The 21,273-nt window shown below is 41.3% G+C and overlaps 3 protein-coding genes across 10 annotated transcripts in view; 2 read left to right on the top strand and 1 right to left on the bottom strand.

Annotated features, from left to right (window-relative positions):
* Positions 1-3,239, bottom strand: part of PMS1 (PMS1 homolog 1, mismatch repair system component) — a 48,154-nt gene extending 44,915 nt beyond the window's left edge. For 3 of the 5 annotated variants that reach the window (XR_015258902.1, XM_086750785.1, XM_086750787.1), the window contains exon 1: positions 1,100-1,218. The gene's annotated coding sequence lies outside the window, so the exon portion shown is untranslated. Of the gene's footprint in view, positions 1-290; positions 319-1,099; positions 1,219-3,205 lie in introns of those variants that run through there. The other 2 variants (XM_086750788.1, XM_086750786.1) reach the window with 2 other exon arrangements.
* Positions 3,240-3,246: 7 nt separating this feature from the next.
* ORMDL1 (ORMDL sphingolipid biosynthesis regulator 1) lies at positions 3,247-10,610 on the top strand. Of its 2 annotated transcripts, none has more exons than XM_086750790.1 (4): positions 3,247-3,397; positions 4,889-5,069; positions 7,512-7,663; positions 9,180-10,610. In XM_086750790.1, exons 2-4 carry the CDS (start codon positions 4,896-4,898, stop codon positions 9,313-9,315), a joined length of 462 nt encoding a protein of 153 aa, XP_086606916.1. In that variant the 5' UTR covers positions 3,247-3,397; positions 4,889-4,895; the 3' UTR covers positions 9,316-10,610. The 2 variants fall into 2 exon arrangements, with proteins under 2 accessions (XP_086606916.1, XP_086606915.1); XM_086750789.1 differs by lacking the exon at positions 3,247-3,397 and adding an exon at positions 4,461-4,758.
* A 440-nt stretch (positions 10,611-11,050) lies between these two features.
* On the top strand, positions 11,051-15,419 carry OSGEPL1 (O-sialoglycoprotein endopeptidase like 1). Of its 3 annotated transcripts, XM_086750422.1 has the most exons (8): positions 11,051-11,157; positions 11,298-11,659; positions 12,322-12,709; positions 12,888-13,092; positions 13,173-13,321; positions 13,835-13,965; positions 14,113-14,184; positions 15,270-15,419. In XM_086750422.1, exons 2-8 carry the CDS (start codon positions 11,448-11,450, stop codon positions 15,358-15,360), a joined length of 1,248 nt encoding a protein of 415 aa, XP_086606548.1. In that variant the 5' UTR covers positions 11,051-11,157; positions 11,298-11,447; the 3' UTR covers positions 15,361-15,419. The 3 variants fall into 3 exon arrangements, with proteins under 3 accessions (XP_086606548.1, XP_086606549.1, XP_086606550.1); XM_086750423.1 differs by lacking the exon at positions 11,051-11,157 and having other exon boundaries at positions 11,462-11,659; positions 12,324-12,709; XM_086750424.1 differs by lacking the exon at positions 11,051-11,157 and having other exon boundaries at positions 11,462-11,659; positions 12,327-12,709.
* The last annotated feature ends 5,854 nt before the right edge of the window (positions 15,420-21,273 follow it).

The raw sequence follows: 21,273 nt of genomic DNA on the forward strand, positions 1-21,273 counted from the left end.
AATAGGAGAAGATTGTAAAAGGCATATTACAAATATACATTTCTAAGTAATTGTTTTCCAGCAACTTTTAAATGTGGGCAAAACAACATTATGGCTAAAGAGTAAAATTTTCAAGATACAGCAAGACCCAGCTTCCTCCACAGTCACAAGTAACTCCAAGGTAAGTTTGACTTGTGGAAGAAACAAAACACAGGTCTAGACTAGAAAACACTATTTTAAGTAGATGAAACTTTTAACGAAAAACCTTAAGAATTCAGAGATATACTGAACAAAACAGTGTGTTATCTCACATTTATACAGTCATCTCCTCTGAATTACTACCACAGGTGGTTTCGGTCTTGCAATTACAACCAACTAGACAGACCACAGGATAATGCAGAGTGGTAGTCAGAAATGTCTTCAGCTAGGATATTTACCCAGCATCAGGTCTAATTCCAGCACTGACGGGAGATAGTGGGGGAGGAATCAAACTCCTCCCATCATTTCTTCCCCTTACATTTAACATTTCTGAGCTCAGCACTTCTGTCTTGCGTGCATGATTCCTGGTACCTAAAAATTCATGGAAGAAATACAACCTGAAGGTAACCGTTTTGGAGTCGGGAAAGAAGTGGGGAGGAAGCACAGTGGTGCTGAGGCAAAAGTCATATTCAATGGCAATGCCATCTACTGGCAAGAATGAAAACCAAAGCAAAACAAAAAACTGCTGAATTATAACCTTGCCTTTCTGATCTGACTTACTGTGTGCCCTCAAGCAGGTCAGTTTACCTCTGTGTCTCTGTATCTTCCACTTGAAAACAGAGATGCCTCATATTACAAGCCAATGGAGTTTGGTTGTTTTTTTTTTTTTAATCACTGAAAACACTTACAAAGGTTATAAAATTACCGCTGCATTACACAAACACTCTACCACAAAGAGTTTGTAAGTGGATCTGCAAATTTTTGCATGTATTTCTGTTCAAGTACCCAAATAGACACAATTAACCAAGCTCCAGGAAAAATCTTTATCTATCTCTGTAGCTTGACACAAAGAACTCAACCACAGTTTCTTATGCATATGAGAAAGGGGGGATAAAGAGCACTGCCAGACAGCTCTTCACACCTCAGGCTTGGGTTGCTCTCTGTCCTACAAGGAACGTTTCTTCGCTCCACAGAGGCAGTCTTTACTGGGTTATGTTACGTAATGCTGTTTACATTGAAAGGCAAACAATCCGGTCAGTCCAAGCTATCTGCTGGAGAACATAGATCACAATCTCAGCACCCGTCCCAGGGATATGAGCACGTGTGGAGGCATGGAATAAACTCTGATTTCCTCCTGACACAGCCAGGACACAGTGAGGAACTGCAGCCAACACACCAGAGCACCACTATCTTGCAGGTGATATGCAGCTGATACAACAATTATAGGACTCTTCTCTGCCTTGATATCCTTCTGAAGACTGCCACTCTTTAAACATAAAAGACAAAGAAGAAACATGGTTACTTGGGGGGAAAAAAAAGGTACAGTGTTTTGAAAAGGAAGTAGAATTAAAGCTTTTCTGAGAACAGCTACAGAGGGGTTATCTCTTTATACTGGTTATTTACATTCCAAAGGGAGTTTGCCTTTCAGATGTGGTAAAAATATATGACAAATCCGTTTTCCACCAAACAAACTGGAAAAGAGGAGGAGCATGGGAAGACATGTGCTGTTGAAGACCGACCAACATTAATCATGTACACGCATTCAGAGAGGCAGGTTTCCTCACACATTTACGTGTTATAGAGGACTCCCATGTCAAGTTCTTCAGGATTAACTAATGACAAGCGCCAGATCAGAGCTGAATATCATTACCAAAAGACACTAACTGAGACAAGGGACGGTCTTAAAACAGAAACGTTGCAGATTTCAGAGTCAAATTTTCTATGAGGTGTGACTGACAAAGGCAGTTTTGGGACAGGAACCTGCTCCTAGTGTGCACTCGCCTTCCCTGAACCCAAACCACCCCACACAGGGCTGCCAGCGCTCGCTGGATGGCAGAGGGAGGACACACATGCTCATACAGCTACGCTGGCCACATCTCAAGCACCTGCTGGGAAGGGTAGGCATACCTATGGAAATGCATCCAACCTCTGAGTACTTTTTAGCTAAAAGATACATATTTCAGTCAAGACACATTACTACTATAACTTTTTACTGACTGGGCATATTATAATCTGTGCTCAGTGGGGAAGGCATAGTATTTCCTGTGCTTGAGCACCACCACTGATACAGCCCTTCTGCCCCTCTAAAAGATGTCAGACATCCCTGAAACGCGGGCTCTCCAAACAGAATAGAATGGTTAGGGTTGGAAGGGACCTTTGAAGCCCATCCAGTCCAACCCCCCTGCAAGGAGCAGGGACATCTCCAACCAGATCAGGTTGCTCAGAGCCCCAGCCAACCTGGCCTGGAATGTTTCCAGGGATGAGGCATCCACCACCTCTCTGGGCAACCTGTGCCAGTGCTCCACCACCCTCTTTGTGAAAAATGTCTTCCTTATATTTAATATAAATTACCCCCATTCTAATTTAAAACCATTACCCCTTGTCCTATTACTCCTGTTACCATTACTCCTTGTCCTGGCTGTCACACTGCACACCATCAGGTAAACCACAACCAAAACCTCCTTACACTCCACAGCTGCAGCCTCACCCAGCTCCAGAGCAGCACCCAAACCCCTCTCCAACAGCCACCCTGCTTAGGGGTCCACCCGAACACGCACTCAGGGAATTCTTCAGTTTATGAGAAAAGTAAAGCAGAGGAAACCCGCAGACAAAACCCGCGGACGGTCGCCCTTTGGGTTTTACCTAAAACCACACAAACGGCCCCCAGTTCCCGCTTCTGCTTTTGGTTAAGAACAGCACGGGGAGCGCCGCGCCGAAACGACGCCGGCAGCAAGGCCGCCGAGCCCCTCGCCGAACTGAGGGGAGGGGAGGGGAGGCAGCCACCGCCGCAGGGGGAAGCGGCTCCCGCCCCGGCCAGAGGGCCTCACTCCCCAGCACGGCCCGGCCCGGCCCAGCTTCGGGGCCGCCGCGCCCCGCCAGGCCCGAGCCCAGGCCCGTCCCGCACAGCCCGGAGCGGCGGCGTTTCCCGCGGCAGGCAGGCGGGCAGGCAACCGCCCCACGCCGCCCCTCTCCCCTCCGCCCTTCCCGGGCGCCCGCCTCCCCCGCGGGCCCCCGGGGGCTGCGCTACCTGCGCGTCCGCCGCGCCCCCTCTCCCGCCGCCGCTACCGTGGGCGGTGCGGGCGGCCCGGCCCAGCCCCTCCCCTCGCCGGCAGCCCTGCCCACGGGGCGGCCGGCGGGCTCTAACGGCAGCCCGCAGCTCTACTCCTGCTCCTCGGCCGCCGGGCCGGCGACGCTGGGGGCCGGCGGGTCTCCCGGAAAGGTGGGGCCGCGCTCGGGAGGCGGAGGGCGGGAAGGCGGGCTGGGCAGCCGCCGCCGCCGCTGCTTGCCGGCAGGCCCCGGGGCTGCTGCTGCTGCCAGGCCCGGCCCTGAGGCGGGGGTCTGCCGGGAGGGGAGGCCGCAGGGAGGGGACTGGGTTCGGTGGGGAGGCCCCGGCTCCTGCGGGCACAACGTCCCGCTTTTTCCGTGCGGCTGGGCAGCCGGCCGTGAGAGAGACAGCGCGGAGCCGAGGGAAGGTGCCCATCTGATTTGGACACGAAACCTGAGGCGGGGGAGTGGGGGGTGGATTGGAAGAGACGGCAGGCTATGGCGTGAGGTGTGCTCAGGTACTCGCTCCCCGGCGGTGCGGCATCCCGGAGAGGGAGGAACAGCCTGACTGACTTCCCCCGTCCCGGGTAACGCGTTCCCCCTGCCCGCACGTTTTGGAACGCTTCGCGGCAAGCGTTGGTTTAAAATCGGCCTTGCCCCGCTTCAGTTTCACCGCATCTGTTTTCATTCTGCAGCCGGCTGTTAGTACCGCAAAACACCTGGGTGTTACGGCGCTTTACAGCGCCATGCGAGTACCAGGAGCAAACTTCCTACCAAAAGCGAACTGTTTATTCTCGTTAAGCAACGCTCCTGTAGACTGACTTAGAAGGGAGTTAAAAAAATCTCTATCCCGGACCCGTAAATGAATATAAATAGTCTTACAGTTCACGTGAATATGCAGCATGCAATGAGGGTTTTTTTTTAATTATCATTACAAATTTTAGTACAACAGGCCAAGTGAGCCACCTCCAGTAAGTTCTGTCAGTCTCCTGCAGAAATCAGCATTATTAAACTCTTCTGTCTTATCGCTGCGCACGTCTGTCAATGAGAAAACTTTGAACCCGTTGGCTAATTTCAGCCAGACTTGAAAGACAGAAATGTCTGTCTGAAAACGAGCAGATGGGGAGAGGAGGAAAATGTGAAGTCTGCGTTCCGCTGCAAGGCAGGCAGGCGTGAATTAGTTTTTATTCGTTCTCTCTAGCAGTAGGTGGCTGGGCAATTGCTATCTGAAGAAGTCTTCATTAGCTGTTACACGAATGAGAAATAGGAGGAAAATTGTCTGGTATAGGAAGTGGAAAAGAACTGCGGATATTGTTGTGGATGGAGAAAGGAATTTAGAGTACAAAAGTTACAAAGCTTGGTTTCTGACAGGTTTGCAACTTCAGCTTCTAACAGCACATCTTACTACTTTTTTTTAAAATGTCCCTTCTGTAGCTGGCTTGTGGGTTTTATTTGTTTGGGCTTTTTTTAAGCAAACAGTTCCCGACAGCCCCTTTGTCCTGACTTCCCTATAAACCATGCTTTGAAGATCTTGAGGTACATCTTGGCTTATGCACTGTGTTCCTTCCAGACCCGCTTATTTAAAACAGCCTTTCCCAAAATTGAAAATGGCATATCTGTTGTACCTCTTTATAACAGTAGTCTCAGTCTTCATACTTTTTTATAGGGTAAAAATGAACGTAGGAGTTGCCCACAGCGAGGTAAATCCAAACACACGGGTGATGAACAGTCGTGGAATGTGGCTGACGTACGCACTCGGAGTTGGCATGCTGCACATTGTCTTGCTCAGCATTCCTTTCTTTAGTGTCCCTGTTGCCTGGACTTTAACAAACGTCATTCACAACCTGGTAAGTACCCTCTCTTGTAACAAAATTTGAGAAGTTGTTCATACATATTTATTTTTAGTAGCAGGAGAAGAGCAAAATAGCCAGGTTGTATGGATAATGAAATCCAGCTACCCAGAACACTATCTCTACTTGGCTTATCCACTATTAAATGAGTTGGCTGGTTTTGGGAGGAGGAGTGATGCATGATCACTTCGGGTTTAAGCACAAAAGACGTGAAATCTTCCTTACATATTTTAGGTATTCTTGTAGAAGGCATTTAATTAAGCGAGAATGTTGCAAACATAAAATCATGCGAAACAACTTTTGTAGTGTTTTCTATATTATTAGAGAGCTATGCTGAATCCATAAAATATCCTACATTTTTAATTCTTGGATATGATCTACTAGTGTTTCTGTATAAATCTGTTAGTATCCCAAATTGTTTAATTTCAGCACTTTACCTGTTCCTTGGCCAGAAACGTTTGTGTTCTTTTTCTTCTTGCTGTTATTTCTGGCCAAGCTGGATAAATTTTAGCTCAGAATCACTTCAGGGTACAACTTTGTCACTGTACATGACATAAGAAAAAATCTTACTTGAAAACTGTGAGAAAAACTGGACTACCTTGACCCAAGCCCTGAAACCATTTGTTATTTGGTGGGCTGTGATTTTCATGATGACTTTTGTACGCAAAAGTTTTTGGAAGCTGAAGACCTTAAGAATCTTTCTGCCTTCTCTCCCCAGGATGCTATAACTTGGTTGTAATAATTTAAAGGAATGCTGGTATATATATTGGTCCTGCCAAGCTTAGAGAACAGAGAGATGTAATCCAGTAATTTACATCATACTTGAGGTTTGCTAAGGCAGCTTTCTAAGATTAATAGCAAAGAAGTTTTGACAAAAAGATAGCTTCTTCCTTATTTAGGAAAATGATGGTTCACTTTAAAGAGGTTGGATAGTATCTGCTAGAATGCTGTAAAAAAAAGTTTTTTGTTTTTTATTCAAGCTTTTTATTTTTGTAGATAGGCTTAAAACTAATAATGGGATTGTAAGCATCATTAGAGCATTTTGTACGTTATCTTTGACAGCACCAGACATGCCTGACTTTGGAAGATGTTGGCAGAGACAAGTATTACTAAATATTTCCAAAATGCCTTAACAAATTAATTGCAAGTAGCTATAATGACAACAAGGATGAGAGCATGCACTGGCAAGTAGTTTTCTAGTGGAGCACTAGAAGATGAGTATAAACTGCACTTTGGGATATTTCAGCATGTAAATGGCGCTTTTTTGGAATCAAACCCTTGAATGGTTTGACAACCAAAAAAAATCTTATATTTCCATTAATGGAAATTGCTTAGCTGACCTTGGTGGGTCTTTCTGCAAGTACAAGTGCGAAATAAAATGTGTAGTAAGCATTTGGATCTGTCCTCACAGTGCCTTTTTGATTAAGTTATTAAAACTGAGTTGCTGCAAACATCAGGAATTGAAGAATTAATTAATCAAATTAATTCCCTTAGGTTAATAGGCCTCTGGTCAGGGGACTGTTAAAAAAAAAAAAAAAGTGGAAAAAGATACAAAGTGACTTGCTCAACTTTCATTTCCTTTGTCAGAGAAATGTGAAACATTTCTTCTGTATAAAGCTTTCTGTAACAATTTCTGTTCTGAAAAATTTCTTCAGTATAAAGCTTTCTCTCATCATTTCTGTATGTCCATATGAAGTGAACGTACCTGAAAGAATGAAAATTGAAGTATTTGATATTTTCTGATAGAGACTTGCTTGGAGGATTTGTGCTCTCTTTGATAGAAAACAAATGTTCATTAAAACTGGAAGAGGCTGGACTCCCCGGCCTGATCTTTGGGCCCAGACTGATCTTTCAGAACAGACTGGGCCTGGCATGCTCCCATCAACCAGGAACAATCGCAGAGAACAGTCCAGTCTGGTTAAAGAGAAGCAGCAAAGAGATGGACAGATAGTATTCAGCAAAATTCTGGTAGTCATCTTCTAAGTATCTGAAGCTGGTGGAGGCTGAGAAAGCTTTCCAAAGTTCTTGTAATATTGCCAGTAGTCATAGACAGTTTTTTGCTTTGTCCATAACTCATTGAACGCTGTTTTAGGACAGCGGTAATATAAATTGGCAACCCTGAACTTGTTAGTGCTTGTTAAAATTCAGCTGATTTAATGCAATTTTTGCCATCTAATGTAGAAGACAAGGCAGTGGATCAGATGTCACATAGACTTTGATTTTAATTCTGACTGTGCCACTGACTGCGCAGCCTTGGGCAAATCACTTCTTGTCCCTTCCTTCTTCTTCTATAATTTGTCATTACAGGCTAGCAACTCTTCTGGGTGAGAATTCATTTACTCTCTTTTTTTTTTTTTTTTACAATGCATTGAACAATGTAACAATTATTAAAAAAATACATCTAAAAGTGCCACTGTATTCATTTTTTGTTTTCCCCAGGGAATGTATGTGTTTTTGCATGCAGTAAAGGGAACTCCGTTTGAAACGCCTGATCAGGGGAAAGCTAGGCTACTAACACACTGGGAACAACTGGATTATGGAGTACAATTTACATCTTCAAGAAAATTCTTCACAATCTCTCCTATAATTCTGTGAGTTCAAAACTGTATTATGGATTAACTGAATCTTAAAACCATTATTTCAAAAGCTGCAACAAATGGGTTGCAATTTTCATTCTAAAATCATTCTCTCTCTTGTTTTTTTTTTTTGCTTGTTTGTTTGTTTCCACATCAGAGAGGTAGGGAGTGCATGTTTCCAGGCCATGTAATCAACTGTCTGTCTTCCTGCAGCTTTCAACACTCCAGGTCACATTACTGAAGTTGAAGTTTGTAAACAGTCATTAATGGGGGTGGGTTTTAAAGATAAGAAACATTAAGAGGAGAACTTACTGTTAACTCCTAAAGGTCTTTAAGATATTGTGAAGTCATAAATATTGAAAAATCTAAGCTAATTGCCTTTAATGCACGCACATGACAGCATTTATTAACCCTTTTGCAACTTGTGAGTTACGAGGACCGTGGCAGAATCTCACTAAATGGGGTCCAGGATTTTGCATGTCAGTTTTGCTTTGTACAGATTGTCTTCTGTTTACACTAGTTATGTAAAGAGATTAGCAATTCTACACAGGCTGTCTCTGTTGACAAAAGTATGGTTGCGTAACTAAAGGAAATCAGATACGTATTTAATATCCAATTATAAAAAGTCTTTCTGTTTTTCCAGTCAAGGAAGTTGTCCACTTGCATGGTGGGATGGGGGGAAGGGAGGAAACAGCATTGTGTTTACAAAGTTGGGTCACAAAGGATAGAAACTGAAAAAATATATTTAACTCCTCAAAAAAAAAAATCCCCTCTTTCTTCAAAGACAGCTTCCCACTTTGCAGTGGGAAGTTTGTTTAACACTTGTCCATGGTTCTCTTCATACACTAATAATGCATAATCAGCTAAACAAACATCTCCCTTTTGCTGGGAAAAAATCAGAAAAAACTAAATCTAATAGCCTAATTTCTGTGACTAGTTTTTGCAAAGCATGAGATGAAATTATTGTCTCAAAGTGTAAAGAAGTTTGTAGTGAATTGGATTTCCTGAGGTGCATTCCCTTATTCTTCCAGCTGAACAGGTTGTGGATTAGCTTAAAAAAATAATGTGCTGGAAACGTCTGCCAGATGGGAAGCATTTTAAAATCATGCCAATCACAGATGTGCTCAGCGTAAATTATTTTTGCACTGAGAAATGTCAAATGCAGCTTGCTAGGGTAGCAGAACTGCAAGTATTTTGGTAACAGATCTTACACTTTTTAAAACCTGTATCCTAAATCTGGCTTGTAGCTGCAGCAGTGAGAGGCTCCAGCTTGAGGGCAGGGGAGAAGTTCTTGAGGAAAATACTAGCTGAGGGTTGCTTTTTAGCACCTCCAGAAGTATGGAAAGAAGAGACTTAGTTCATAATTTTGCTGTAGATATTCTAGAACCTGAGGTATTCAGTACAGTAATAGATCAGTTGTTAACCAGTAAAATATTACTGACTACTAAAGCGCTTTTTTCAGCTATGCTTTGTTTGTTTCCTTCGTAGACAAGGGTGTTACCAGCTAAGCTTGCTCCCTTTTCTCCCGCAGGTACTTCCTGGCGAGTTTCTACACAAAATACGATCCAACACACTTTATCCTCAACACAACCTCTCTCCTGACCGTGCTTATCCCCAAGCTGCCACAGCTGCACGGCGTTCGAATCTTTGGCATCAATAAATACTAAGCAGAAGGTCTGACACTGACTGCCCTTGACATGGCTAGTGCTGCTCCCCAGGTGAAGGAAACGAGTAGTCTGCTGTGCCGTGTTTCTAACCGTATGCAATGACAGATGCTTTTGCATCTGAGATGCAGTTCCCGCTTCCTGCAGCGTTGTCTGGGATTAAAGTTGAGTTTATAAGAAGATGCCTTCAGATACTTAATGTGAATCGGAAACCACTGGAAGAAAGATTTCAGTGAAGAACTGGGCAGGCCCAGCTCTAGAGCATAATCACTGCTAAGACTGTATGCGTGCCTGGCTGGTGCAAGTAACTTGTAAGGAAGATGCGAGTAATGGTTGAAATCGGGAGTAACATTTCACAAATACTCACAAATACTTTCCATATAAATCCAGGATCCTCACTGCAAAGGACTGGTGAGGCCGCATTCTTAGATTAGGTGAAAGTAGCTAGTTCCTGCTGTATGGATTGTAGGTGGTTGTGCTTGTAACTGCGTTGTAAAAGTTTGTCTCACAGTAAATACTGTGACAGCTAGCATAAACTGTTGGTGTAATTCATGCCTTATCTGCTCTTGTGGTTTTTTTGGCACAAAGACCGAAGAAAGTCCTTAACTGTCAGCTCAGGGGATTTCTACATCAACTTGGTAACTCAGTTTATGTCCGCTTTTACAAATTGCTACCGTTGTGTTTATTTCATTTTGCTTGCCAGGATGCTGACTCTTCTATGCATAAATGGGACATCCTGAAAAATTGAAATTTCTTTTAAGGTGTGGGTTTTCGACTGTTTTCTCCGATACTTGACTGATGGGTTGTTTCTCAGCAGTTGAGTGTCCTGTAATGGTGGGGGAAAGGGTTGCTGCTGTTGTGGGAGAAGCGGCTCCCTTACAGAGCGACAATGTCGGAACACGTAATAGAAGCTCTGAGTAGGTCATAAGTTGGAACAGAAGCTGAACTAGAAGCAGGCAAATAGGCAAATGGCATGGGCTAACTGTGTGCTTTTGCAGAAAAAGGTAGAAATAATATGCATGTCTTGGAAATGTGGAGGAATGCTGTGTTTTAGGGGTACTGTGTAATACTGAATAATCTTATATGTAATCAACTCTGGAGCTGGAGCGAGGGAGCTTATGTCTAGAGCTCTGAGCACTTCCTTCTCTGTCTTGGAAAAACGATGAATTTTGGAGTCTACCATACATCTGCTGGCCAAAACCTGCTCAGATTTGACAGAAGACTCCATTTAAGACTTGATGTACATTGTGGTTGCAGTGACAGCTGGTGAGCTGGGGGAAAAAAAAAAAAAAGAAAAAGAGAAAAAAACCCCACAAACAAAAACCCAAAGCCCACAGTGCCATACTTTTCTTGCTAAGAGACTTTTCTGGATATTTACTTTATTGATAAAGATGCACTTGGAAGTAATTAATTCTTTGTGTTATTTGTGCAGAAAGCCAGGGATGTCGTAACTGGCAGATTTTTAAAGAGTGGCCGCGGCAAGGCTGCGCTCGCCCTTTGCAAACCACTGCTGTGGGTACGGGTGGCGGCCGTACGAAGCTCCTGCCTTGCGGAATTAAACCCGCCCGCCCCGGGGACGGCGGCCTTTTCCTTCCGGCCTTGCTGGGAGGCGGGAGCGCACCGACCATCGCAACCGCGCCGCTCCGCGCCTGCGCCCTGCTGCCGGCCAGGCCCGCCCCGCTCCGCGCCTGCGCCGGCCTGCGGGAGGGGCGGGATTGCGCCGCGGCCTGGCCTGGGCTGGGGGTCGGCGGTCAGTCGCGGTACGAAGGTGCGGTGACCGGCCGCCGGTGGTGCCGGGCGGCCGGCGCGGCGTGAGGCTGTTCCGTAGGCCCGCCGGGGCTGGAAGTAAGTGATGAAACTGCAACGACGATGCCTGGAGCCGGGAATCGGGCAGCGCGCCGAGGGGCTAGGCTGGCCTGCCGTGTGGTTAAGGTACAACAAAAACATGAGCTCCCAACTCTGAAATTTACTTATTTTTTCCTTAGGGTGTTAAGAATCGTGTGTGGTCATCCGTAACTTTAAAAGTCATACCAGCTCTTCAGAACGTCAAACTGCAGCACAGGCGTGAAAACTCTCCAGTAATAGCAAACTGCACAGTTCTTTTCTAGACACAACTACCAGGTGGATTTTTAACAATGAACAACATTGCCAAAAGCCTTTTGAAATCTGTTAAACGCGGCCCAGCTGCGTGGCTGAGAAGCAGCTCTGCTCTCCCTGGCAGGCAGCATCTTCGGAAACTGGTTCTGGGCATAGAGACGAGCTGCGACGACACCGGCGCTGCTGTGGTGGACGATGCCGGCAGCGTTCTGGGCGAAGCGCTGCAGTCTCAGAGAGAAGTCCATTTACAGTAAGAATATACTTCTCTCGGGGCTTCCACTTTACTGGTTTTATTGTTATTCTTACTTGTGACATCATCTGTATAAAAGCCTTCTCCAGAAAACTCATTAAGAAGTGGGTAGGTGCAAAGACCTGTCTGTTAGGCCACACCACGTTCTGCTTGAGATATTACAAAGGGTGAGGAAAGAAATGCTGCGCATTTAACAAGTTTCCTCCAGTATTTTCTTTCAAAAGGAGACAGAGTACTTTTCTAGCTTGAATAAAAGATGAAATCATTATTACTGTTAAAACCAACAAATGTCTCAACTTTTTAAAGGAAAAATTAATTAGATATAGGCATTGGTGGCTAAGTACATGGACGGACAAGTGAGAGGTTGTGAATATTAAGTTACAGACGTTGTTTTGGAACAGCATTGAGATACATTTAAAAGTATGTGTACCAAAAAAAGGACAACGTACACCTTTTTCTAACCTTCTGGTGATAATCATGCTCTCTTCAGTGCACCAATGCCCTTTTCAGAGCAGTTGAGGAAACAGGCAGGGTGTGACATTTGAGGAAATCCTAAGGAAATATGCAGGGTATGGCAAGGTCAAGAGGTGTTTAAAATCTATTTTCATGCCGTTCTATCTGTTCTGAAACACAAATGTATTGTAATTCTTTGTTTTCACTAGAGCAGGTGGAATAATTCCTGTGGTGGCACAGCAACTTCACAGAGAAAACATCGAGCAAGTAGTAAAAGAGGCGCTGAGTGCCAGCGGAGTTTCTGTACACGAACTTGCAGCTATCGCAACTACAGTAAAACCAGGACTTGCACTGAGCCTTGAAGTGGGGCTGCAGTACAGCTTGGACTTGGTGAGCAGGTACCAGAAGCCGTTCATACCCATTCATCACATGGAGGCTCACGCACTGACCATCAGACTGACACATCACGTGGAATTTCCCTTCTTAGTTCTTTTAGTCTCTGGAGGCCACTGCATCTTGGCAGTAGCACAAGGCGTTTCAGATTTCCTTCTGCTTGGACAGTCCATAGATATAGCACCGGGTGACATGCTGGATAAGGTAATATTTCCTTACCTAAGTGAATCAGCTGGCATACATCCTGTCCTTATTGTGCCTTGTTTGTAATTTCACATTGGATTGGATTTTGTGGGGTCTAATTTTACTGCATGGGCTACAATACAGTGATGCAGTTACAGGAGGAGTTAATTTAGCTCTCTATTGTTTATTATCTCCTTAGGTAGCAAGAAGACTCTCTTTAAAAAAGCACCCAGAGTGCCACAGCATGGCTGGAGGGAAGGCGATAGAGCACTTGGCTCAAACTGGAAACCAGCAACAGCACACATTCAGACTTCCCATGCAACAATATCGTAACTGTGATTTTTCTTTTTCTGGACTTCAGAACCTTGTCAATAAAGTCATTATACAAAAAGAAAAAGAAGAAGGTATTTTTAAACAAAGTCAGATAACCATGTTTTTGATGACCTATACTCAGGAAAACCCATTTGATGATACATTTTTATAGGTATTCGAGAAGGTGAGATCCTTTCCTGTGCTAAGGATATTGCTGCTGCTGTACAGCGCACAGTGGCTCTCCATATTATCCAGCGCACCTATCGAGCCATGCTGTTCTGCATAAAGAACAGCATATTATCATCAAAAAATGCAACTTTGGTGGGTAGATGTTATTTTTTTTTCCTTTTTATATTTCACTGTATAACATCATTTAAAGATGCAGTTGCCTTGTTGTACTTTCTCCCTTGACAGGTGAGGAAGATGTCAATATGTATTACATTGTTAAAATACCAGGATTAAAGTAACAGTCATAGAAATATTTACAAGGCAGTCTTTCATAGTTTTGTTTGAAGCTAGAAAGATATTTTCTTACCATCTAACCTGACCTTCCATAACAGTGAAGGTCACATAATTTGACTTAATGCTCCCGAATACTTGACAGCTGTCCTTGACATGCTTTTATTCAGCCATCTCTTTTGGCATAAGGTCACTTATATTCTCTTCTGATATGTTTTCATCTTCAAAGATATGTTTTAATCTTCAAATGCATTATTTATTGCTGTCTTCAGAACTTCATCTGACAGCCTTTTTGGAAATAGGATGTTAGTTGAGTGTGACCCATCAGTATTTCTCAGTTAATGCCTTTTTTTCTTTTGGAAACACTGCTGTCAGGTTGTTTCAGGAGGAGTTGCAAGTAATCAGTATATCCGAAAAGGTCTACAGACTTTGGCAGATGCAAATAATTTTGCCTTTCGGTGTCCTCCTCCAAGGCTGTGCACTGATAACGGTGTTATGATTGCATGGTAAGAGTTGTTTCTCTTTGTGCGTGTTTCTGTAATGTTCTTTAAAAGCTGGCATCAGAGTCAAGAACTTCTGCTTATGGTGAATGAACCACATACGCATATTCAGACAGTTATGATGTAGTTTTACATAATTGCTTTCTTGCTTAGGAACGGCATTGAAAGGTTACGTGCAGGACTTGGCGTTCTACATAGCACTGATGGCATCCGCTATGAACCAAAGTAAGTGATTCCATTTATTCACAGTCCCTTTCTTCGCTTATTCGCTGTGCTTAATGAAAGTGGAAGGAGGTGCAGACTAAGAAGAGGAGCAGAAGCTGATGAGGAGTGTCTTTGCATTGCAGATAAGCTTTAAAAGTTACCAGCACTTCCTTTTCAACATAGTTGTGAAATACAAATTATACTGTATGTTTGTTTTCCCTTAGAAACTTAAATTACCACACACAATAATAATTCTATGCATTTTCCTATTACCATTATGGTATGGGAAAACTGGAGCAAGTTAAGCCGTAATACACTCCCCCCCTAGCTTCTCAGTCACTGTAGACAGAAATAAAAATGCTCCAAGTCAAACTGTATTCATAATAAGCAATCAATTTAAAAAAGGAATTTGACGTGCAACATCTGATCATATTGGGCTTTTTACTAATAATACTGATATTTTAAAGTGACTTCTTGGGTAAGACTTGTTCTATGGATTTAAGTAGATCCTAGGCTTAAGGCCAAACAACAGTCCAGTATTTCAAAAGTACCAGCTGCTCTTAAACTTGAAATTTTTTTCAGTTCCAGGAAAACAGACTTGTAAGGTTTCCGGACAGAAAAAAATGTTTTATAATTTTCACATGAAAAATGATAAAATACTCTTCTCCAAAAATAACTTGCTTTATATATCTCAGTGAATAAAATACTAAGTTGTATTTGCTGTAGACTGCACGTTCTTTAGGATTATCACAGAAAGATAACTCTGAATCTCTAGTGTGTCTTGCATTCATCAGTGAGATGTAAAATCAATTATCAATTAAAATCAGAATCTAAAACTACATCCCCAAAAGATGTTTTGAAATCACAGCTGTTTCTTCTGCATTTGAGATGGCTACAAATACAATCATTTCCTCAATGGAGAGATGTTTCTAGATACAGCTTCAGATGGACCATTTCAATGGTCACCCAGTCTTACACTGCAGGGAATCCGCACAAATACTGATGCCCGTGCTTATTGCGAACAAGGTCTCTGAATCTGCACATCTGTGTGATACGGCAATAATGTTACTTACTTTTAACGAATACATACTTTTATTATTTTCTAGAGCTCCCCTTGGAATTGATATTTCAAAAAGAGTTGAAGAAGAGTCCATCAAGGTGCCAAAACTAAAGAAGATACGATGGTTGGCATCTTGAAAAGTAACTTAGTAAATGCAACTATAAATTGTTCAACAGAAACTGTTTTAATGATCTTACATTTACCGAGGGTACTTGGTTTACAAGTGTTGAAAACCAGTTGTCAGAGAAATAAATGCTGTGTGGTAACACCAAAATGATTCCACTTACTGTTCCACAAATGTCTAAGAGTTCTTGGTATTAAAACAATAACAAAAAAAAGGTGCATTTTCTAATAAATGTAAATGTAAACAAATATCTCTGTTTTTTACTCTTTATAACTTATTATAAGGTCCATATATTTATTTTTTTTCTTTCACCAGTACTTAATTTTTGGAAGAAGATTAAGATCCCTCATTGAACAAAAAGCATTGGAAGAGTACACAGTATTTACATTTTGTTACATAGCATTTCTGGGGTCTCATTTTCATGGGATTTCAGCTACAAGGAATTAATCTTCTGGAATAGTATCTGTATCAATAAGTAGTTTTATCTTCTCGGTAAAGTAATATATCATTTCATAAATTTAAACAATCACATTTCATAGGCTGTATCCAGCAGTATGTTTATACATCTGTCTCACTGATTTCAACATAGATGTAAGATTGGAATTTGTGAAATTAACAGTGAGGAAAACCTTTTTTCCTCCGTATTGCACCTAATATCTCAATTATCCCAGTTTTTAGTGCTCGTCATACCTTCCTTCGGATTAAGCAGCCAGTCTTGCTGCCCAACAGTCTCTCCCTGCTTCCAAACTTTCTGAATGTTGGCGAGAAAGAAATCCCTAAATAGCTGTATTTTGTGATACAGTAAATGCTGATAAAATCCTGATAAAATACAATACATATTAGCCTTAAGAACTGGAGGTGTAGTCGCTCTAGTACGTCCCACACCTCCCAAAACACTACTGTTCTCTAGACCAGAGAGCTTGATTCTACCACCACAGATACTACAGACACAGTTAACAGATCACTATTATATTTATCTAATCTCAACAAAGCGTTTTGAGAGTTTACACAGCAAAAATTATTTTTTTAAATTAAAAAAATACTTAAAGCTCTTCCAAAACAAGTATATGGGAGCAATGCCCCAAGTAATTGTACCAAACCCTTTTGAAATATCTAAGTGGAGATACCTTGTGACAAGGAATTAGAAATGCTATCATGACAATCTCCTGGTCTATCTCAGTAAATCAAGTAAAACAGACTACACAGTTGAAAAATCTGTGCTCACTGAGTGGTTATTGATGGCTTTTTGATGAACTGTGATTAAAGAGCAGACAAGGTCTTGAAAGGTTTGCTTCAATGTCTTATTTTGTACATTTTTTTTTTATATTTGTGGCTGAAAATTGAAAGCACAAAGGGAAGTGGTGAAATTGCAGTTCATACCATTTTGAAAGCAGCTGCTAACACTTCTGAAAACGTACTTACAAATATGATGATCTTTGGTTTAAAAAAAAAATCAATAATAAAATTCAGTAGACTAGTACAAGTAAAGACAAGCAAATACAAAATATCAACTAGGAATAATAAGGTAGGAATCAAATCTAATATGAATCCACAATATTGTGCTAAAAGAGGCATGTATTTGGTCTTTATTATAGGAATAACGCGTAAGAGACAAGAAATAGAGGGTTGGGTTTTTTACTGCAGTAAGAGGCTGACTAAAACAATGAAGGCAATACGCTGAAGAACTCTCAGTCTATTCAAATGTGTTATAAAACCAGTGCTCAGTTGTTCTCTGTTACAGGAAGGATTAAAGTATTTAGCTTAATTTGCAGAAAAGGCTTAAAAAACTGTTAGGAAAAGCTTTCTATTTTAAGTAAGGGAAGTAATGGAGCATGTTACCTATTGAAATAGATTCCTCAATCACTGCACGTTATGTATTACAGTAACTTAGAATGCCCTGCAAATACTTAATTCTTCATTCAGAACAAGGCTGTAAACAAGATAACCTCTGGAGATCCCTTGCAGCGCTGCACTGCTGTAGTGTACACAATATACACGCCTTGCCCTCACTGCGCACAAACCTTCTGGATATTATTAAACCCACAGAACATAATTAATTCTAAATCACCTTAGATGTAATTTTGTTTTTAAAGCATACTCTGCCAGTCAAACCACTATTAAGATTTTAAACCTAAAAACAATTTCATCTTGATATTCTATCTTCATAAAATATGTATGAATAAGTTTTAGGGTAGTTAGTACAAATGAAAACATATACTTGGAATTTAATATATCTATAGCAAGATGCACAGTTTTCTTACAGGCAGTAATACAACCACTGCCTCCTATAGGGCATTTTGAAGTCTTACAGTGCTCAAATAAGGGAAAGAAAAAAACCTCCAACCACAGTCTCTGCTTGTTTACAATTTAAACCTGAGCTTTATCTTGCTTTCGTAAGAATATTTTCACATGCTTAAATTTAAAGCACTGAAAAAACCAAGTTGTTATTTTGATGAACAATGCTGTTTTTAATTTGTTTCTACAGAACTTTTGTTTCGCTATTTCAAAAAAAAAAAAGTAACTGCATTATAGAAAATAAATGCTTGCACAGTATTTAGCCAGCAACTGCACTACATGTACAGAACCTTAACTAGTATTTAATGGTGAGTGTTGCTTCATCTGTTTAAAAAAAAAAAAAAAAAAAAAAATCAAACTGGAATCAAAATACATTTTCTTTCTTAAGCTATGAAAATCTTTATTCCTCTCAAACTTTCATAGTATACTCAGTAATTCCAGTACAGTAAATGCCAATCTGAAATCAGATAGGACGTCCATTATCCTAAAGATTAAACTATAGTATCTATATTACTGTGCACATTCCTTACCTCTTACTGTGAAATTCCATGACTGGAATGGCGTAGTGTTCTCTACCTGGCTTGTTCATGTCAAACAACTGAGCCTTTTAGTCTGATGCATGACAGGCAGCCTATGAGAAAACAGTTGCTAAATCAGCTGTAAGGACTGTTTACATCAACACCTAACTGCTTACATCAATAACATGACAGACAGAATTGCAGCTTCACAAGCCTTACCAATGGTCAGCAAATATAGAAGCTGAAGTACAATTTTGATTTCCTTCCATGTTTAAAAGTGCTTTGCCTCTTTATACAGATCATTTGCACATGTCATGGCAAATTAAACCCGTACCTAATGAGAAGCATCCCTCAGGGAATAGTTTATACCTTCTCAGGTGAAACTGTTTTGATCATTCTTCAGACTGCTACTGTGCCATGCAGAATCGTCACCCGAAGGCTGTGCTTTTTTTAGGGCAATGCTGTCCTTATGATTAAGGTACCTTGTGCCAGCTTGTGCAGCTCAGTATTAGCAGCAAGTATTCTTACAGCATACTCATTCGAGAAATAAGTACTGAGCTGTGTTAGCCTGGTCTGTAAGATCTACCTAGATAACCAAGCAACAGCACACTCTGGACAAACTCCTGGTGCAAGCAGGTTTTTTTCCTTATCTCTGATGCTATTTTAAACTGAGTACAATATTTTCTCATACATTATTAGCCATAAAGACATACACATGCGTACATTAGAAGACAGAGGGCAAACTAAAATTGTGACTTTTAATGAAATATCCTTTGCTGATGGAGTACCAACATCAAACTCAGTTTCCCCATGGACATAAAAATTACTCATTCTGTGCATATTGAAAATGTTAACATTTGAAATTTGGTAAAAAACCCAAACAAACAAAAAAACCACCACAAAAAAACCAGTGTCAGTTCTCTTTCAGTTTTAACTCCACAAGTTATTTAAAAAAAATTATTTATTTTCTTTTTTAGAAGTAGCAATATGACAACAGCTTAAAACATTATTTTAGCAATTAATACACAAAGCATATAACAGGATATATTCTCATTTAAACATATAAAAACCCACAAGATACAATACCTAGAAGATATAAAAAATATCAATGTCAAATTTGAATTTAAAAAAAACTAGTAGATTTACGGTTTTCTTACTAGAGTATGGCTGAAGACATTTACTTAAATTTGAATTTTGCAAACAAGGCACTAGTATTTTTCTGTGCTACAAAGTCTGACAAGCAGGTTTCCTCATCAGCTTATTCAGCTCTAGGGAATGTTTTTATCAGGCCTGATCATTCTTCAAGAGTACCATCCAGTTGCTAAAATACCACATTTACAGAGGGTAGTGGGGGGGGGGAAGAGAATACTACTACATTAAGAACTATACCAGTATTTGCAAGAAAGCAATAAAGCTTTTAAGGACAAGATTAAGAGACAGTAACATTTCTGTAGGTTGCTCTAAAATATTACATGGAATGTGATTTCAATACTTCAAATATTTTTAAATGTCTTCCCCTTCTCCAGAACCAAACATTTGGTCAAGAAACTATAAATAAGTGTACTATAAATAATAATAATAAATTAATCTCTTATGAATAACTGGATGAATGGAAAAGTCTGCCAACACAAAATTATATGGTCTCTTTCTACTACCTGAAGAAGCCTTCCAAAGTTATTTCTCCTGTTTCTCTAAATCTCAGAGGCCTTAGTTTGGAAAATAAACTATTTGCCCAGATATAAAAAGCACAACTTTTTTTCTTTTGGGTCCTAGCTGACACAGAACTTCCAGGAATAGTGCAACACTACTACAGAGATAATGAACAACAGTCACATTTCATCAGCGTAATGTTCCTCTTGCTCCAGTCTCCACCTGCTTTAGAGCATGACGCAAGAACTCTTGTAAACATCCCAGCGAAAGGTATTAGGGAGCCACTTTTCCTCAGAGCACCAGTAAGAAATCTGCCAGTGCTCTGAAGCAGTCTGAAACTTAACTTTTTGTAATAAGTATTTCTTTACAGACTTGACAAATTATTTTGAAAATCTACTCACATCCTTAAGAGATACTTTGTAGGAACAGATATATTATGCTCTGTATGAAAACTGTTTTTTTTTTTTTTCCTGGTATGATTTTTCCTTTCTCTACTTAGATAAACATAAGAACTAGAACTGTTAAGGTACCATGTTGAGTACTAAGCTCTGACCCCACCATGCACTGGAGAGCACGTATCCAGTTTTCTTACATTAACTTTTGAATCCTTCCACACACAATTAGAAAAACAAGCCACAGAAAAACAAGCTAACTCAAGCTTCTCTTCCAAGGAAGTCCATTCATATTTCTATTTCAACCCCATACTCATACTCACCCAGAATGCCTTTTATTTTTTTTTTTGAGGCTTTTTTTGTTTTGTTTTGTTTAAAAGAGATCTTCCTTGAAATACACAATGGATGCTTTGCAACTTTAGAAGTAAAAATAGCAGAGCTAAAGCTAAAAGGAAAGACAGCAAGCTAGGGAAGTCATCGAGGAACAAAGAACAGCTTGGAGGGAGCTTCCCAGTTTCTCTGGAAGCAGAGGGAGTCCCAGGCTGCAGACCACCAAGCAACCCAGCCCTGCAGAACTGGCCGAGGACTGGGAGGCTGCATGGTATGAGCCCAAAACACCAAGGGTGTCTGAGGGGTGTCTGTTTCTCAAGTAATGAAAGGGCAAGCATGATATTGGGAGGGCAGATCTCCAAGAGGCGACAAGGCCCAAGACTCTCAGTTCTTTCTGGCTCTGGCAACGCAGGCCAGCTCCTCACTGCAGCCTCCCCTCTGAACCCTCTCCTAAAGCACAGCTGCAAGACCAGCCCTGTTCTACAACAGAGGAAAATCTACTGTACCAAATTCAGTATGCGTGACAGATTGGACAGACTGAATGCACTTTTTGCAACACTGACACTGGTTCGGAAGGGTGGGAAAGCCAGCCTCTAGCTATCCTCTCTCTTCCCCAGAGTCCAGTATTCCCTTGCTCCCTGAGGATGCATTCATATCAAGTCTCTACTACAAGCACACATCTACATGTATACTTTGATGATTAATAATGATGTCAAAGTGTGTAAAAAACCAGACCAAACA

Source organism: Chlamydotis macqueenii, chromosome 6, assembly GCF_036417535.1.
Source record: "Chlamydotis macqueenii isolate bChlMac1 chromosome 6, bChlMac1.mat, whole genome shotgun sequence".
Classification (NCBI taxonomy): Eukaryota; Metazoa; Chordata; class Aves; order Otidiformes; family Otididae; genus Chlamydotis; species Chlamydotis macqueenii.

Coding starts and splice junctions, on each gene's coding strand:
- ORMDL1 (XM_086750790.1), top strand. CDS start 4,896: ATGAACGTAGGAGTTGCCCACAGCGAGGTAAATCCAAACACACGGGTG. Junction 5,070..7,511: donor CAAACGTCATTCACAACCTG/GTAAGTACCCTC, acceptor TGTTTTCCCCAG/GGAATGTATGTGTTTTTGCA. Junction 7,664..9,179: donor ACAATCTCTCCTATAATTCT/GTGAGTTCAAAA, acceptor TTTCTCCCGCAG/GTACTTCCTGGCGAGTTTCT.
- OSGEPL1 (XM_086750422.1), top strand. CDS start 11,448: ATGAACAACATTGCCAAAAGCCTTTTGAAATCTGTTAAACGCGGCCCA. Junction 13,093..13,172: donor ACAAAAAGAAAAAGAAGAAG/GTATTTTTAAAC, acceptor ACATTTTTATAG/GTATTCGAGAAGGTGAGATC. Junction 13,322..13,834: donor CATCAAAAAATGCAACTTTG/GTGGGTAGATGT, acceptor CACTGCTGTCAG/GTTGTTTCAGGAGGAGTTGC.